Source organism: Peromyscus californicus, unplaced genomic scaffold, assembly GCF_007827085.1.
Source record: "Peromyscus californicus insignis strain IS unplaced genomic scaffold, ASM782708v3 Scaffold_17__1_contigs__length_78620276, whole genome shotgun sequence".
Lineage (NCBI taxonomy): Eukaryota > Metazoa > Chordata > Mammalia > Rodentia > Cricetidae > Peromyscus > Peromyscus californicus.
In genome coordinates, this window is record NW_026294469.1 from 15,014,068 (window position 1) to 15,033,686 (window position 19,619).

At 45.1% G+C, this 19,619-nt stretch overlaps 1 protein-coding gene across 1 annotated transcript in view; it reads left to right on the forward strand.

Moving 5' to 3' along the window:
• Positions 1-19,619, forward strand: part of Fhod3 (formin homology 2 domain containing 3) — a 428,882-nt gene that overhangs the window by 310,595 nt on the left and 98,668 nt on the right. The window contains 2 exon segments of the mRNA XM_052741682.1: positions 9,004-9,099; positions 16,944-17,054. Of these exon segments, the coding sequence (XP_052597642.1) occupies positions 9,004-9,099; positions 16,944-17,054 (207 nt within the window).

Here is a 19,619-nt window from a genome sequence, read left to right on the forward strand (position 1 = left end):
GTTTTGCAAATTTGCCTTCTCAGTGTGTGGGGGTGGGGTGGGGGATAATTTGAATCATGACATCAGAAGAAGAAAATTCTCAATTGCCTCTGACCTAGTATTATTTGTGTCTTAGGACTTGTCCACAGCCATAAGAGCTTTTGCCACCAAGTAGATGAGCAAGACGCCTCCACTGGAGAAAATCAAACTGCCTGCTTTTCCTGAGCAGCCTTGCAGTGACATGCTTTGTAGCAGCACATGTTCTGAGCTTTGCCTTTAGTGACTGACCGAGTTTGGTGAGCTAGGAATATTAGCCCCTTTTATCAGCAGACCCAAATCATATGCATATGCTACTCTACGGCAATGTTCTCGTGCCCACATACGCTTGGATTTGAAACTATGACCATTACAAAGATCACAGTTTCATAAGAGAGTATGCAACGGAATGTGACAGCAGTACACATGGGTGGCTTTGGAAGGGGAGCAGTCAGCTGTGTGACGAGGGCAGGGCAGAAACAAGCATGGGCTCTCAGGGAGAACGTGAAGAAGTGTGCAGCGACAGCCATTGCAGTATTACTGGGGACAGCAAAGCACCACCGTTGTAAGGAGCAGCTACCTATGTATCGTGGGGTGTTGCGCGATGGGGGGTAGGCACCAGCTGCAAGAAATGTATGACATTGGAAACACCAGCACACTTGCCAGTCATCAGGTGTCTAACATTTGTAGATTATGCTTCACTGGTTTTTGTTTGTTTGAAGCTCGGTCTCAGGTAGGCAAAACTGGCCTTTTGATTCTTGGTTCTTGACTCTTGATTCCTCTGCCTCTCAATTCCCTCCTAGGGCAACAAGTGTGCACCACCACACTCAACTTCAGTTCTTCTAGTCCAGTCGTTTAGTCTCTAAATTCATAACAGTATTTCTGATAAAAGAGGACTTACCTTTTGTTACTAATGTTAGACTCTCTCAAAAAGACTATCAAATCCTATCATTAAATATTAATGTAAAGCTTCTTTTAGAAAAGAGAATAGTAGGATAGGCGCGGCTCGAGAAAGGATAAGAAAGAATGGGAACATTATGTTCAGTAGGAAATGGAGAAGAGCGCTTGGTATGCCTGAGTGTGCTCTAGACACTGTGGAGAGCTGCAGAGGCAAGATTGTAGAACGTGGAGGGAGACAGAGGTGGCAGGAGATGAGCTCGTATGGTAAGCAGGTTGGGTCATGCAAGGCCTTGGGACTCATAGCATGAAGTCTGGGGATTATTTGGCAGGTGAGTTCGGCCATGCCAGCCATGCATATTTGAAGCAGTGCCTATCTGCCTGATAGGGATTGGGTTGGAGGTGACGGAGATTAGAAATAGGAGCCCAGGTGGAAGCTATTGAGACAAAACTGCTGGAAAACAATGGTATCTTGGACCTAGGGCCATGTTTCTGAGCCCTTTAATAGCGCATGCGCAAAGCCAACCCTAGGATGCAATTTGCAAAAGCAAGATCTGAGCATCTCTGTTTTCAAACATCTCTCAAGGATGTGAATCACTTTGCTGAGGTAGCCATTGCTCCTGGACAGTCATGGGGGCTTAAAAGCATAAGTTTGGGAAAGAGTTGGTGGCCTTGTCGTTTCATCTCCCAAGGAGCTGCTTCAGGACTAAAATGAGCCTAACCCTGTTTGAGTCACAGTGAGATCTATGAGTGTGCAAGGTGCAGCGAGACTCAGCACCATGCACTGAGTTCTCTAGTAGGTTTTCATTGCTATGACAGAACATCTGAGCCAAATCATCTAAGGGAGGAGAGATTTAGGTTCAGGGCTTCAGAGGATTCTGTCCTTCATGGCCGAGTGTACGCTAGAGCAGAGCAGCTTACCTCACGAATGAACAGGAAGCAAAGAGAAAATGTCTTCACTGGTGGGCTTTCTCTTTCCCAGCTTTTATCCCATCTGAGCCACTAGCCTGTGGAATGGTTCCAGCCATGCTCAGAGTGGACCTTCCCCATTCGGCTTATCCTCTCTGGAAACACTCTCAACACACACAACCAGAGGTGGGCCTCACCAGTTTCTCAAGTATTTCTCATTTAATCAAGCTGAAAATTGAGATTAAGCATCAAGAGGTCCTTGGATATGTCATCACAAAAATTTCTCATAGCAAAGAGAGTGTGGAGCCAAATATGAGTGACCATGGCCCAGGAACATACCTTTAGCTTTCCCTAAATGCTATGTTCCTCCATGAAAGTGGTCATATGAGATTTTATTAGTTATAGTACAAAGAAATTCCTAAATCAAAACGTTCATTAAATGTATTGGTAGAGAGGGTAAACTCTGTTATGGGTTTCAGATGCTATCCAGTGACAAATTAGCTTTGAGGTTGGTAAAATCTTTATTGGTCTGCTAAGAATATATTGTAAAGTTGTGATGGCCACAGGGGTGTTAGGTAAGCCCCAGGGGTGGATAGTGCAGAGCTTTCCAAGGGACTGAAACTCATTCAAGATAACTTGGCTCTGGTCTGCAACATTCTACCTGTTCATAATATTGAAGTTCACTCACTTGGCCTTGTAGCATCTTTAAGAGAGGTGTAACTTCTGTCTCTTTTTATCTGTCTCCTCTCTTCCCTCCCTCTCCTCTTTCCCCCTTTCCCTCTCTTGTCCTTTCCGCCTCTCCCCCTCTCCCCACCCCTCTCTCCCCTATGAAACTTCAATTCATAGGTGATAATCTCTGTAGATAGTTCTGGCTTCTGCTTTTTAAAGAATCTTCCTGTTACTTCCTTTACAGACAGTTCATTTCTCGTGGATATTTCCACCAGCAGAGGGACAATAATGGAGAAAGCAACTGCCTGCCCCACAGCTCCAGTGGTTACTGCTGGCAATTTTGTGGGCATGACTGGGGATAGAAAACAGAGATGAGGTTGCTGAGAAGAAGCCTGGCTGAAATGCAGCCTTTGGGGTTTATCTCTACACACCAATCTACATGATTACCATATTAAAAGTTGATTGTGGAATGTTGAATCAAAGCATGCGAAAGGCCACTTAGTTGTAGAAGCAAACGGGGTCACACATTGAACAGATCGTACCACACACTGAAGCTCTGAAGCACCTTGGGTTTCCTTGTGGCAGTTATACTTGATAACTGCTTCTTAACACACAGTACCCTGTCCTGTTCATATCTAAGAGACGTGGTAAGTTCACACCTCCTAAATACACTCCTCATTGGTGGAAAACTCGAGACAGTAGAAAGCATCGGAGAATGCCGTTAGAGAGGCTGCCTATCCTTACCCATAATGGTTTGAGAGTGCATGGTGAGGTGCCTTAGGCATCTGACCCAAGCTTAAGCATGAAGCTCACTTCAGTTTTGTGTCGACTGTGTATATCTAGTGTTAAGACAATTTTAGTACCTATGTTCTGATGGAAATCTATCATGTGACATCAGGTTTGGGGTTTCCCCTTAGAAGGAGTTGCCAGTGCTCAGGATGTTTCAGGTTTTGAGGGTTTCAGAGTTTACACTTGCAGGTGAGATGCTCAACCTGTGTTTGACTTAAAAGCAAGCTTGCCCAGAGAAGGTACATGTCAGATGCATGATTGGTAGAAAGAGGCATGGTGGACAAGTGTTTCATTCCCAGTGACACGGGCTAGCAATAGAGGTTCCCATATGGCTGGGACATGTTCTTTTAGGTGTGATAGGAGAGAGAACCCTGGGTGGACCAAGGATTTAGAAAGATTGAAGCTATACCTGAGGCAGGTCCTCAGAGGCTAGCAGCCTGGGACCCTACTTGCTGCCTTCTAGAAGTGCTTGGAACACTGCAGTCTACCCTCTTCGGGTTGGTCTCTTCTACCCTTCAGGTACATTTGAAAGAATGAATTAGCACCTGTGGCTAGGAGAAATTATTTACATAAAATCAAGACATCTGCAAAAGGAAAGAGGCTCCTGCCTGTTGCTCTCCCTGGATTCATCTGTTTACACCTGAGCAGATCTGCAGCCCCAGCTGCTAACTGTGTTTCTTCCTACTGATGTTTACGCTCTGCAGATTGAGTTTAGCCAGATTACAAGACCCTATTTTTTCCCACAGGAATGTGCTGGAATCATTAGTGTTTGACTCTAATCAAAATAGCAAAATAAAGGCTTTTGCCCCGAGCTGCCAGTCAGTCGGCCAGCTTCTTGGGTCTGTTTGGGGTTCCTGAGCTGTGCTCCATGCTCCTTCTGAGTGGTGCATGTTGCAGGGACAATAAATACTTTCCTGTCTAACTTTGGGTTGTCACCATGGAAACGTTAGAGCAGCAGCTGGACTCTGTCAGATGTCTTTCATCCACTTGGCTGGTACAGCTCTTTTGAGGGAACTTTTATTTCATTTGGCAGATGGCAAAACTTTATTTCTAAATGACATCACCGCTGCACTTGGTCAGATATTTGTCGTAACTGATTAAGAACACTAATTGAAAATCTTCAGGCTTGGGCCCTGGGTATCCTAGAAACAACCTTGATGTTAACAGAAAGCATGAGTCACAGACTGACTGAGGGGGAACTGCAGTTTAAGCATTCGCTGATGCAGAGCCATGAGAACCAAGCCCGAGGGGGCACTTTCTGTCTTAAGCTCCGCAAAGTATTTCAGTGAAATGTTTTTCATCTAATTGTGATACAATATGTCCCAATTGTCATCATCCTTGGTTCATGAGGTTTTGTTGTCATAGGTTTTGGCCTGTGGTTTTAGTCTGGTTTATTTTATATAGTATTTATTAACATAAAAACATTGGTAAAACTGACAGAGGAGTGCCCTACGTTTTGGCATTGTGACACGGCATTATCATCTGCAGGTGTGGTGGACCATGTACCTACCTCTGCGGGGTGCATTCGGCCTGCCAGTTATATTTGACTCACTTGATGCTGACATCTATCTGCGTGCCCATTGCCCTAGAACCCTTAGGCCTGGGGTGACAGGCTTAAATATGCATTTGTCATTGTCCTTGGGTTGTTCTATTTTCCATAATTATGATAAACTATGACAAACGTGGAACTAAGCAATGTATTACTCAACTTTGCTTTTTTTAATTGATAAACATATATGTCCTGCTGTGTGCCACTCTTCTGGCCTGTTTCCCTCAGTGCACATCACGCTTCTGAGGGGCTCTGTGTTATCGCGGGAAACTGTTCCTTGTTTATTTTCCATACATGGACTTTGTCATACTACACTCATTCTTTTTTCTCTTGGTGGACATTTTGGTCACTTCCAGTTTAGGACAGTTCAACACAGTGCTCCTGAAAATATTCTTGGGTTCTTTCTTGTGTCCAAAAACTTGAGGACCCTGAGGGAAGGGAACTTGGGCACTGTGGCCATCTTGGACCTAATGTTCCTTGTTGGGGACTATCATTTACTTCAGCCCACTAGATGCCAGTATCTCCCCATCCACACAGGTGGGACAAAGTGTGCTTTGGGTTGGAGGAGTCATCTTGATTCAGCATGTCTCCCTGAGGGTACAGTGGTATAGACTCTGGGGAAGGACATAAATGTGTTTATAGGATAGTTCTAATTACAATGTTAAAGTGCTTAATCCCTCACCTTCCCGTCAGCAATACAGAGTGCTCCCTTCTGCATGTAGTATGTCAGACAACTTTGCATGGTAGAAATGAAATGGTGTCTCACTATGGTGTTAATGTACCTCCCCAACTTAGAGGTTAAAGCAGAATTTTATAGGAGTTTACCAGCTGTGACAATTTTGCCCACTTTCATAGTTATACTTTGTACCTTTAGGTGTATAGTTAACATACCTTTTCTTTTAGTTGACATACAGAATGAGAGGGTTCACTATGCCATTTTCATACATGCACACCTGGTATGTATCTTCCTAAATGAGTTGGTGTGTTTTTGTTCACCTTTGTTCTGAAAGTTTGCACTGTGCTTTTGAAACAGCTTGGCAACATTCATTATCCTCTCTGTTTGTGCTTTTGGAATCTAAGAGACATGCCATTACCCTGAGATACAAATTTGGGAAAGTTAAATTGACTATGGTGGAAACTATGTCCTGCAGAACTGAACAGGCTGTGGGCCTCTGGCTTTTCCAACATGGGTGGGGGTGAAGTGGACCCAAATCTGGGGGTATTTTTTGTATAAAGGAAATTACGTATCAATTCACAGCAAGCTTGTGCCTGTGAGTAATTCCTCACCAATTGAAATCAAGCAAAATCAAGTAGTGTGTGGTGGCTCACAGTCATAATCCCAGTACCTGGGAAGCTGAGGGTGGATGATTGTCATGAGTTCAAGACCATCCTGGAATACAGACTGAGAGTGACCTTGTTTTAAAGCAAAACCCAAGAAAAGAAGCATTTGAAAGCTAGAGGCCAAACATCCAGAATTCCTCAGTAAAATAGGATCAACCATAAACGGTCATGCTTTAGGAGAGAAGCCAGCTTGGAAAAAGCTAAGTGATCTGGATCACTTCTTCAGCCTTTAATATTATTAGCATGGAAATCATTTGGTTTGCTTATTTTATCATAAGCTTAATAAAACTAAATCAAATCAGCATAGGTAGTCCAAGGCCATGAGAGACATGTTTCCTTCTCTACCCTGTGACATCATGGGACAAGGCCAGTGCTTCTCCCATAGAAGTGGGCTTCCCGGTGTGTCACTGTGCTGCCTGCCTTTTGTCCTGCCTGCCACTGTGATTGTAAGGCTACATCACTCATGTGCTGTGTGATGGTTGGTTGTGGGATTTAAGGAGGCAGCATGGAATTTATGTCAGGGTAGTCATCTTCAAATGTCAGGGAAAGAAGAGTCAAAGGACAGAGCCAACAATGACAGGAGCTCGCTGCTGGCAGTAGAGAAGCATGCTTTTGTGGTGTGGTGTGCCTCCTCCCTCTGGGAATCTAACCGCTCTGAGTCTTCATCAGTAGGGAGGTGAGAGTTTTCCTCAGAGGGCCAGGAGGAAGAGGGGATGAGAGGAGTAGGAGAAGGAAGAGGAGATGATGATGAGGATGGTGTTGATGGCCAGTGATGCTGATGGCAATGATGACAGGTAGTTCTCACCTCTTTACTGTACCTCAAAACTTGTCAATGTGTTTCCTGTGGGCAGCACTGGTCTCTTAGGAGGCCGTTACTATCACTACATACAGGAACACGGACACTGAGGCCCACAGCTGGCATTGCTCAGAAGTGGTCAGGGTAGAGAGCAAAGGTAGGCAGCCTGGCTTCAGAACCTCCCTGCCTCTACCTGTGAGTGTGTGTGGGGGGTGTCCGGTTATTTTGGAGGGGAGGCTCGGTTGTTACAAAGCCCAGGGATTGGTAAGACAGATGGAATTCAGGGTAGACCAGAAGTCACAACTCCAGCAAACTCTCGGTCAGGCTGAGGGATGATGACCTCTAGCTAGTGATTGTGGATAGTGAGCCTGGTGCAGTGGGAGCAGAGCAAGGAGAAAAAGGACCACTGGTGACTCGTGGAGTGTGAGTACAGGCTGTGCGCGAGCTTGGCAGGGCAGATGGGCTGTGGTAGTCTGGCAGGGCAGATGGGCTGTGGTAGTCTGGGCCTTTGGCACTGCAGGACGGCTGTTGCCCAGCTGTCTATTGGTCTCTGCCTTTGTGATAGAGGCATCCAACACAGACCCTGAGACACATCCCCGTGAATGTGACTGTGTCAGTTCTCTGACCTTTCTTCCTGCCATGTCTGATCAGTCACAAACATGTTGCAACAGAGTGAAGTTTATGGTGTGCAAGGTTGGCTTAATGGTTTTAAAATAGCAGTCTTTGCAGTTTGCTGCATTTTTTTCAGGAAAAGAAGGGAAAATTATATGATCATCTTAACAAATGAATGAAAATTGTTTGACAGACAAAGGCTTGATATAAGAAAAAGAAAAAAATCACACAAAATATAAAAAGCACTAACCACCAAAAATAAAGAATTTTGTTCATAAAAAGACCTCACAAAGTAAGTTCAAAAACAATACACAGAGGAAAGAGGGTTTACAAGACATAAATGTCAAAGGAACTTATTATAATTACAATCATAATTCCAAATTGTGTGAAAAAGTTCAAAGAGAAAAGGGAGCTTTTCACGTCACTGCAGATGAGGACGTAGAAAGTATGGTGGGAACCAGGGCCTGGGCTCCACAGTCACCTTCCAACGCCACCTCTCCTGATCTACCTACTAAGCAAGCCTGACTCCCCCGGACAGCACTATCCACTGGAGAACAAGAACTCAAACAAGGGGCTGGTGGAGCCCATTTTAGATCCGCAGCATCTTCCATCAGCGAGAGTTGTTGGATACAGGTGTTAAAGTCATCCGAGGACTGCTTTCCTCTCTCCTTGCCTTTGCTCTTCTGTGTGTATTTTGATGGGGTTGTTTTGTTTGAGACAGCATCTTAATACATAGCTCTGGCTGGCTGGGAACTCACTATATGAACCAGGTTGGCCTTGAACTTGTCTTGCCTCTTGAGTGCTGGAATAACAGGCATGTGCCACCATGCCCAGCAATTGGATGCTCCTTGTCACTCAGAAGTTACAGATGGCTCCAGACTCATAATATCCCCATAGTGAGTCAATTCCTGAAAAGACTGAGAGAGATCCCAGAGATGATGTTGAACATGTCCTTGAAGTAGGGGATGAGTCTGGTTCCCAGAAACACTTACTGAAATGGAAGGAGTATCCTTCTAGAACTGTGTGCCACCATAGAAGTTAGTCAACACTGGATTAGTCAGTCCCTCAGTGATGCAAGCTCTGTGGCTGCAGCAGAGCTTGAATCACAGAACATTGACCAGGTGATTCAGTTGAAATGGGGTAAGCCGCATAGAGGGTCCTTCCAAGGTAGGAAGCTTCTCTGAATTATTTATGGAGGGTTCAGGGTAATGGCATTCAATCATGATGACAAAGAAGTTCTCTTCTGGGTTTCGTCATCTCCTCCCCACACTAAGGGTCCCTTAGAACCACCTGGACTATCCTACTAGACTATGTGCCTTTTCCTTTCACCCAGCTGGCTTTCTGTGCTTTGGTGTCCTGTTTGTGATGCCCATCTTGCTTTTCCATCTTGTTTCTGTGTGTTTCTTTTTTCCTGGTCTTGTCTCAGGGATGAGGAGGAGGAGGAGGAAGAAGAACAGCCAATCACGGAGCCCAATTCAGAGGAGGAGAGAGAGGACGATGCCCAGTGTCAGGGCAAGGACAGGTACTGAGGGCTGGGCCCACCTAGGCTCATAAGAAAAACCAGAGACTCCTTCCTCATAGACCATTTGCTATCACTGCTTCTTCATGATCTTCTGTCCTTTGCCAGCTCACAAGGGCAACCCCTCACATCCCTGTGCACAAGCCACAGAATTGTAGAAATAGCTTGCACTCTGCACTCAAATACAGCCTGTGTGGCCATGGCCACTATTTATAGGGGGGAAAAAAAGCACACCATTGGTTTTCTAAACACCCTGTACTTCATCACCAAGGTATTTGCTCGACCACATTGATGGTGATTAGAAAAACTTATTTGCACTTACGAGGTTTAAGGTCTTTCCAGGAAGGACCACAGTTAGACTTCTGCATGGTCCCCTTCCCTAATTTTGCTATTACAATATCAATTAATATGTGTGGTAACTGCTTTGTTAGTTATTCAAATACTGTTTTATACAAGTAGCAGGGAATAATGTTCATTCTATATAGCACAGAAAACGTACCCAGTATTTGTGTTTATACCCAGGACACCTAACATAGGCTTATCGCCTTTCAGAGAGCTTGCTGTCATCCATTTGCCTCAGTAAAGTCCATTCTGTCCCTGCTCAGTGTACCCCAAAGAGAAAAGGGAGGGTTCAGAACATGGGCACAGGAGAGCCAGCGGGGCACAGTAAACCCCTCCCAGATGCCTTACAGATATCTTAAATTTTATAAATATTTCTTTCAAATCATCTTTTTATAAAGCAAGAATGCCCACGAGTAACTTCATCTTCCACTCTTCAAAAATGGTTTCATACTTGAATAATTCTCTTCACTTAATTGTCACTACAAATCAATGTTTTTACTCAGGGACATATTAAGTTAGAGTGAAATGTTTCTCTTGCCAACTTCCAAGTTCAGGGTTACTTAGCAAGACCCTTCACCTGTCTTGTTCTCCATCTACATAAAAGCATCACTGAATACTAAGTCACCCTCCTGTTCCTAAGTATGATAGAATCTTCTGGAAACTGACAAAATGGTGATTTCCTTTGCCTTCCCCTTCGGGAGGGCCTGCAGGGAAGCCAGCTGGCACAGAGGAAAGCCATGAACTAATGATGGAGAACTAGTCACACATTTTGGAATGAGAGAGGAAGGAGGATCAGCAGGAAACAGCCCTACCCCATGACGGGCCAGACTTGTGGGTAGGGATGGGTCAATCGGGGACCTGGGAAGGGGATAAGTTTGACAATCCCACCTTAGCATGAGCCACAGGGAATTATGCAAACTTTGTAAGTACACTGGAATGACTTTGGATGTGTTCAACAGTGCATGTTCTGTTCCAGGAACTTTGAACGCAAAGGTTCAGTATCTGCAGAAGAGGTGGGGGGATCTCGTTGGGAAGGATGTCCTTCAGTGCCACCCCTGTTCCCTGAGCAAACAGGTGGAGGACTCTGCATTTGACCCAAGAAAGGAAGCAGTTTACCTTCTACTCCCAAACCTGCATGGCTGTCAATCACACTGTCTGGGAGACGGGACTATAGTTTTGAAACATGCAATTTTACATAGGTTCTCATATTATAAATGTGTTAACATATTCAAATGTCTAACTCCAGTCCTCCAGATGGAATTTTTTTTTAACTTTAAAAATTATTTCATTGAAAAACACTGCATCTATTTCAGGCAGCCACATAACAATTTTGTGTATCTTACATCATGGCACAATCAAGTTACTAAGTATATATACCATTCCCTGTGATGGTCCTGTCTGGGGACGGCAGCATGCCACTGTAGCTATGGGCCTGACTGAAGGAGCCCAGTTGTTGAAAGTTTAGTGCTAGGTCCTGGAAAGAGAAACAGCAGATCCCGTCTTCCTCATGTCGTAGCCTCTCTTCGGTCTGGTACAGTCCTTGTTTTCCCTTTTCTCACATCTACGTCTGCACTGGAAAGAGCTCTGGAAGCCCCTCCTAAAGCACATGTTTTTCAGCAGGAGGACCGATCTTCTGTGACGAAGACAAAGAGATAAAGTTTAAATTGTGAAATTTCAGGTGCCAGCCAGTGTACCCTGAAGAGAAACAGGAGGTGCCGACAGTGGGCACAGAAGAGCATGCAGGGCACAGTAAACCCCTCCCAAAGCCCCTGTCTGCCCAGAGGCACATTGTCTAGGAGATGCCCCCTTGCTCTCTGAATATCTATCCCCTCAGGTTGCCAGGGGTGACTGGGCACATGGACACTTCTGCTGGTGGACTCTTCCTGTGTCTCAAGAAACACAGGACTGGAAGCCTGTGGTCACCGCATAGTGAGGTTCCATGAATCCTTCTCTTTCTCCTAACCTTTGCTCCCTCTCTCTCAAACCTCTGTTCCCCTTTCTTCTCTCCACCTGGCCTTTCTGGGCCAACAGCGAGGCCAGCTCTGCCTCCAGGCACAGCTCCCCCGGGAAGGATGCTGCTCCGGACAGTTCTGCGCTCCCCACTACCTCGCAGGGAAGGCAGCCTCCAGCCAGCACAGCAGCGCGGCCCCCTGGGCTCGGTGGAACCTCTGGGTCTGAGACCAGCCGGCCTGCTCTCTTGCCAGCTCCCAGCCCCGGCTTGGCTCCTCGGCCCTCCACTGCCCCAAAGGCGTCTCCGACCATAGACAAGCTGCCCTACGTGCCCCACAGCCCCTTCCACCTCTTCTCCTATGACTTCGAAGATTCACCCCTCCTCACCAAGGACAAGGGAGGAGACTCTCAGACAGAAAACAGGTAGACGGGCCCCCGCAGTGAGGCCTATGTGTGATTAACCCAGGGAGGAGGACACAACTGATTGCCTGTGTCCCAGGCTTGGCTTTTGCTGTGTCGTCTGGAGTCCCCCGGATGTAGAGCCACTGTGGCTAAACTAACCCTCTGACCACTGACTTTGTGGGAAGAGTGAGATGAAAAAGACAGCGGTCACCTGTGTGAACTAAGGAGAGCGTTGGTTTTAACGTTACTACTACTAATGGCTTTTAGAACTACAGTCTAGCAGGATCTGCGTGTCCACCCCATCATCTAGCATGAATTTTCAGGCCTGCAAGGTGAGGCGAGGGCTGTACCCTCTGCCTGTGGCCTGGCCGGTGTGCGGTGCGCGGTGCGCGGTGTGCGGACCTTTCCTCCCACCTCTCCTTCAGCCCCTCCCACTGAGCCGCTGCTGCAGAGTCTAACTTCCGGTCTTTCTCTTCTAATAGGTGGGCACCCTGTCTGCACTTTCTTTATCTTTCCTGTAACTTCCTGCCTGCTCTGTTTTCTGATTCATGCTTTTGTGCTTCCTAAGGCTGCTAATGTCACAGAACCGTCGTTTGAACCAACTCCTGGAGTCTTAAGATGCTCACATTATCTAATTATGAACCTTCAAGTATGGTAATAAGAAATTGTCTTAGTGGTCGATTGGAGGGAGATAGGCAAAGCCAGACTCCACAGGGAACGTTCAACTTTTGGTTGCCTGCCATGTAACTAATCTGCCCTTGCTGTCAGGAGTGCTGCTGGAGTGAAGAGTGGGTGATGTTTGTATGTTTTCACTTTTCTAATGGCTGTACTCTATTTTTAAAATTTCTTTTATTACATTTATTTATTGGGTGGGGCATGTGTGGAAAAGGTCAAAGAGCAACTTGTGGGCATCAGTTTTCTCCTTCCTGTCAGTCCTGGGGATCAGACTCAGGTCATCAGGCTTGGCAGCATGGGCCTTTACCCATTGAACCATCCCACCAGCTCCAAATAATTGCCTTTGAAGTGGTAAACCAGACAGGTAAAATTCACTCTAATAATATACTTCATTTAATGTAATGTATCTAAAATCTTGTATTTCCACAATCCGTAACCACAGTCATTGGTTGTTATAATACTCTCCCCCTTAGAATAATAATAAGGGAGCAAACTTTGCAAAGCACTCACCATGGGCCAGGCTCTCTATTTCCCATGAAGCTGGAACTTCCAAGTATCACTTAGTCCTTAAGAAACAGGTTTCTATCACTAGCTCCTACTTATGGTAAGGAACCTGAGCCTGAGAGACTGAGTAACTTGGCCTGAGTCAACCTGTTAGTGCATGGAGAGGTGATTTCAGTACCGGAAAGCCTGCCCCAGAGTCAGGTTCTCCTCTATGAGTTGTCCCCCTGTGGTTCCATGTTACAAGCTTCTGGGCTTACAACACCTCTGTCAGGAGTCTTCGGACAGAGCGTTGTCAACAAGGGTCTAGTGTTCACCAGAGCCTGTAATGTGGGGACCTCCAAGCCTCAGTGACAAGCAAGAATTTGTTCCAAATAAAGCCTTATACAATTTAACCAAGAAGTAGCTCTTCCCACCATGAAGTGACCAGTCTTCCAGGGTAATCAGACCTTCCATCTGATAACTGAAGGATTAATCTGTGACAGGCAACCCCTTTGGGTTACATACAATCTAAAAGAATCTTGAAATGTCCCTTTCACTGGCACCTTTAAGGTTTACCAGCATCTTAGGGTTTCTATTGCTGTGATGAGACACCATGACCATGGCAACTCTTATAAAGGAGAACATTTAATTAGGCTGGCTTACAGTTCAGAGGTGTAGTTCATTATCATCATGGTGGGACATGGCGCGTGCAGACAGACATGGTGCTAGAGGAGCTGAGAGTTCTGCATCTTGATCCACAGGCAACAGGAAGTGAACTGTGATATCAGGCATAGCTTGAGCATAGGAGATCTCAAAGGTCACCCCCACAGTGACATGCTTCCTCCACCAAGGCCACACCTCCTAATAGTACCACTCCCTTTGGGGGCCATTTTCTTTCAAACCATCACAGCTAGACATACATGGATTTAGCCTGCTGGAGGGAGTTTCTTCTCCTTTCTAAAAGTGGGAAGCCATGGTGGGAGGAGAAGCTGGCTGGAGAAGGAGGCCATTAGATCAGCTCAGGTGGAGCCAGCTAAAGGAGAAGCCATACTTAGAACATATTTGAGACCTAGTTCTTCTTGCTCAGAACTCTGGGTTCCCTATAGGTCCCTCCCAAGTCCCAAATCCTGACATTGTTGTGGTCATGCACACAGTTTTTACCCAGTGAGTCCAGCCTTCTGCCCTTCCAGAGAGTATCTATATGCAAGTTAAGAGCTAGCTGGCTTGGCCTGGAAGATGTTACTGGCAACCTCAGCTTTCCCAGCAAGGGATCAGCCTGCTATGGTGATTCTGTACTTCCTGGGAATGATGTTAGTACCTAAAGGTTCTTTTCTGGGTCCTTGGTTCTTCATTAGTAAATATAGTCCTTGGGAATGAGAATAACAGGAACCTGTAAATTACCCATCTTACTGTGTTTGTGTATTGTGAAACACAGGCACATGCTTGTAAGTGAAGATTGCCTTAGTTTAACTAAGTGAAGCTGGTCATTCGTCCAATAAGACTCTCAATATTGTTGGTGGGGATTGACTTTCTGATGTCCAGTTGCTGTGTTTGTTGTGGGTCTGTATGGCCACAGATCTGGCTATTCAGTAGCTGAGTGCAATTGAATAGGTTGTAATAGAGACCAACCCATTAGTCATTATAATGAACCCTCCTTCCTCACACACAAAAATGCTGAATAGTGAATTATGATCCAGTAAGTTTGGCTGAAATTGAGAAGCAAAATTGGGCAGGCTCTGAGGCATTTGAATTAATTACTTGGCCATTAGGAAAACCAAAGGAGGGGAAAACACATTGTACATGGTTTATTTCCATCACGTCATTTAAACATAATTTCAGCAACCTGATCCTGTGAAAACATTCAGCAGGACGTCCACATGCAGTTGGAGGGTGAGTTCCAGTGGCAAGGGTAACAAGCCAGTGTCCAGGCAGCTGGTGGACAGCCAAGCTGGGAGCCTGTGTGGTGGCAGCATCTGGCTCTGCTTGGCTCTAGTCATTCTGTTTCTGCCTCTCCTTTCTGTGGCATCAATTAATGCCCTGTCCTCGACTTTATTCTTTGCTGTTCTGCCTTCTCCATGGACTATGGTTTGTGAATCCTTCTGAAAAATTAAACCAGCGCTAACCTGGAGAAGCAATTAATCTACTAGACATGTAAAATGCAAATTTTTAAAGACAAGAGAAAATCCTGCAATCCCAGCTACTCCAGAGAATCATAGGTTCAAGGCCAGTTTGGGCTCTACATGAGTTCAAGGCCAGCCTGGGAAACTTAGGAAGACCTTGTCTCAAAATAAGAAATGAAAAGAGGTCTAAGGAGACAGCTTAGTGTTGTTATTCACCTAACATTTGTAAAGCCCCAGGTTCAATCTCAGTGTGACCTGAGAGGGCTTGGGGGAGGAAGAAGAAGAAGGGGAGGAGGGAAAGGGGGAGCAAGTCCCCAGAAGCCAAGAACCATGAAAATGACACAATAACACAAAAGGACACTGGCCAGCCCTGTGGCCTGAGTCTTGATGGGGAGGGCCCATTTCTGAGTCCACGTCTGACATGTGATAACACACAGAGTGATGAAGCAGTGGCCAAGCTGCCAGAGTTAGAAGCACAGAGTTAGAGTGGTGGTATATGAATATTTTCTATTGTAGTAATTTATTATTAAAACTTGAAACTTTGTACCCATCTCCCACTTTTTAAAAGTAGATATCTCATGAACATACTTTTTAATTGATTTTTTTCTTTATAGAATATTTTTACACAATGTGATAACTATATTATGTCTTACTGTTTCCATCCAGCCCATTTATCAACATTTCCCATGATGCCAGTTATAAAAATTGGTCAGCTTTTATGGTTGCAGAATCAATGAACCATCAATGAAGAAGAATCCATGCTTCCTTGGCTATCCTTTCTCATACCTGGTTGAGCTCCCTCCACTAGCTAAATAATGCACCATTGAGCATTTTCATATGTGCTGTTTTCTCATGTAAACATTAGGAACGATAAAGTGGTTTTCTGGCGCCAGCATCTCGTGGGACATCCCTAAAGTCTATCGCTTCTCAGAAGCAGCAGTCTCTGTTGATGGGAGTCCAGCTCACATTTCTCATGTCCACAAAGATCTTTGTGTGTGTTCATCATGGTGACCCCCGGGGTTCCACACATCCTAATACAGTGTCCCTAAACAGTTTAAGGAATGAGTTGGCCTCACCTGTGACAAGATGTATAGGGATGGAAGCCTCTTTACATGAATGCCAGCTCTATGTGAGGCTTCAGATGGGTGACTTGGTTCCTGGGAGCCACCCTCAGTGATGACAGCTGCATGGGAGGAATGTTCCTGCAAACAGGAGGCTGCAGACTTCTACAAATCCTGACATCTGTTTAGTAGAGGTGCCTGGGAAAAGATCAAAGTTCATTTAATTATAACCACTGCAGGTTTCAGTCAGATTGTTGGATGAAACCATAGATGCCTTCATCTCTAAACAGTAGGCTAGTCCAGAGGCCTGGAGATGGACACACCATGGGATTATAGGAAAGGAATGTGATGGGTTCAGAACGACCTGCGGCAGAATGTGCAACAATAAGATGTTTCTTTAGCAGGCAGATGTTGTATCCGCAGGTCTCTGATGGCATTTTAATTGCACTATCACAAGTAGCAAGAAAGATCATCATAGTTCAGATGAGCACAGTTTGGGTTCTTGATTTATGATCACTATTAATTTTATAAAATAATAGGAGATGTGATGATTCTTCTGAATCTTTTTGTTATGAGTCCTCCCACCCAGTGGGTTTTGAAGTTTAAGGAACCTCTTTAATGAAGACTTATCAAAATGTAGTACTTAGTAAATCTCTGTAGCTTTAAATAATCACTATTTGCAGTAGAATCTTGAGAAATATTTTTCTTGCAAAAAGCTAGATGGTTTGCTGAATTTTATTTATATTTATTATTCACTTCTTCTTCCTCTCTCTCTCTCTCTCTCGTCTCCAATCTAAACCTCTATGCTTTTTAGATACAGCAACTTCAGCAACAACTCTTTCCACTCTTCTGGACCCTCATCTGGACCTAGTGTATCTCCATTGTCTGCATCTGCATCATCCTTCTCGTCCCCACAGGAGGCCAGGTGAGTCTAGGGCATGGTGTTATCTCCCTTTGCTCAAGTGCAAAAACCAGCTACATGGAGTGGTGAGAGGAGGTGGGTGGTGCTCATGTGTGCCTGTAATCTTAGCACTTGGTAGGTTAAGGCAGGAGAAATCGGGAGTTCAAAGTCACATTCAGCTATATAGTGAAATTGAGGACTACTCAAAACCATATCTCAAAATAAACAAACAGCCAGAAGTGGTGGCACATGTCTTTAATTCCATTATAGGACACAGAAGCAGGTCAGTCTCTGTGAGTTTGAGGCCAACCTGGTCTATAGAGCAAGTTCTAAGACAGCCAGGACTACACAGGGAAGCCCTGTCTCAAAAAAGCAACAACAACAACAATAAAACCAAATGAATAAATAATAAAATAAAGAAATAAACAAAGACTGGTTAAAGCGTATAAGTAAAAGGCATATTCTGAAGAATTTTCCTTTAGAAGATGAGTTTCTCTGTCATCCACACTATTTACTAAGCAGGGATTTCATTTGATATGATGTTTTCATTATCTTGCCACCTCCTGTATGCTTCCTACAGATATTATAAACATTTCTTCTGGGACTGGAGAGATGGCTCAGCCACTAAGATCACTGGCTTCTCTTCCAAAAGACCTGGGTTTCATTCCCAGCATCCACATGATGACTCACAACTGTCTGTAACACCAGTCCCAGGGGATTCAACACCCTCTTCTGCCCTCTGTGGGCACCAAGCATATGTGTGGTACACATATATGCACACAGGCAAAACTCTCATACACATAAAAAATAAAAGCAAAAAATAAAATATAAACATTCCCTCTAAAATAATAAGTATGGATGCTTGATTTGCCCTTTAAGGATGGTTCTAGAGATCACATGAGCTCTGCAATTTGTCAGAGAGACATTGTTTTCACCTTTGAATAACTAAACCTATGTAGATCAGAAGGAAGTGAGCCCACCGAGGTGCTATGTAATTAGTCTAAGACCTACCAAAAGAGAAAACAAGTGTATGGGTGCATGGAAGGAATTTAACTTGGCAAGTGCGTTAGACCACCAGAAACTCTCTGATTATTACTCCTGGAAGCCAGTGATTATGCAAGGATGTGTTTACAAGGGAAAGGTAAGACCTGTAATTTTAGAACAATTAAAAGCAGTTACCCTTAATGGCAAGAGTGCAGGAGCTGGAGAAGAGAAGAAGGCCTTTAGATTTCCAGCTCACTTGCTGGGAAGCTACTTACCCCCTGAGGGTAAAATGCTGATTGCACCAACCCTTTCCCTTAGAGGGTGATTTTGGTGAGGAAAGAACATTGACCACAGGGGAGTACTGCAGGAAGCCCATTGTCTGTAGGTAGCAGAGAGGGCAGGGAAAGGATGGTGGTACATCACCGGAATCTAGACATGAGAGACTGCACTTGCCTTGATCATTTTTTTTTTTAAATGAGAGCAGTATTTCACATTCAGATTCTCTTTTGTGTGTGTGGAAGTGTTTTACTGAGCATCTCTGGGGCTAGTTAAGGTTCTTATTGCTGTGAAGAGACACCATAACCATGGCAACTCTTATAAAGAAACCATTTGATTGGGGTGGCTCACTTACAGTTTCAGAGGTTTGGTCCATTATCATCATGACAAGGAGTGTGGAAGTGTACAGGCAGATGTGGTGCTGGAGCTGAGAGTGCTACATCTTTCAGGCAACAGGAAGCCAACTGACTGTCACACAGAGGGAAGGTTGAGCAAAAGAGACCTCAAAGCCCACCCCCACAGTGACACACTTCCCCCAACAAGGCCACATCTCCTAATAGTGCCACTCCCTTTGGGGGCCATTTTCTTTCAGACCCCCACACTAGGCAACCAGTCCTTCTGGGACTAAACCAGGTTCTGCGATTGTGTCCTCCACAGAACCAGGGCCTGTCTGTGGTAGAACCAGGGTAAACATTGGCTGAAGAATCCAGTGAATCACCCACTCACTAGTCAAGAACAGTTGGGGATCCACCAAGTTGGAAAGTTATAAGGGCAGGAGGTCCATAGATCCAGAGCCCCAGGCTTTAGAAACATTATTCCCAGGACTTGAAAAGGACGGCACAGCATGGCCTACTTCCCAAACTTTGGAAGCTCCAGCCCTGACTGAACTAGAAGTTCTGGGATCCAGGTTCCGAAACCACTCACTTGAGTACCCCCTTCCCCAATCTGTCTATCTGGAACAAAGATTAAAACATGCCAGAAGAAAAGAAAGTAGGGGTAGCAATTTCAGAGGCAATTCAAGATGGGGCTTGCAAGATGTGAGGCATCTGTGTGGCTCTAAGTCATGAGGGCTCCATGGTCCTCAGCTTGAAGCAGCCACTGACGTTAAACTCCCAGACAGCCTGGACACCGAAAACTGGTCACTGGGGGACAGCAGTGACAGCAGCCACCTTCTAGGCTCCTATTCTCTTTCATGGCATGTTGTTGCCATAGGAACTTGGTCACCTTAGCCACTGCCCACTGACTAGTAACACAGCTCTCTAGCGCTTATTCCTTTCTTTATATTTGCATATCCTTTCTGGACACCACGATGTGAGGATTTTAAAATTG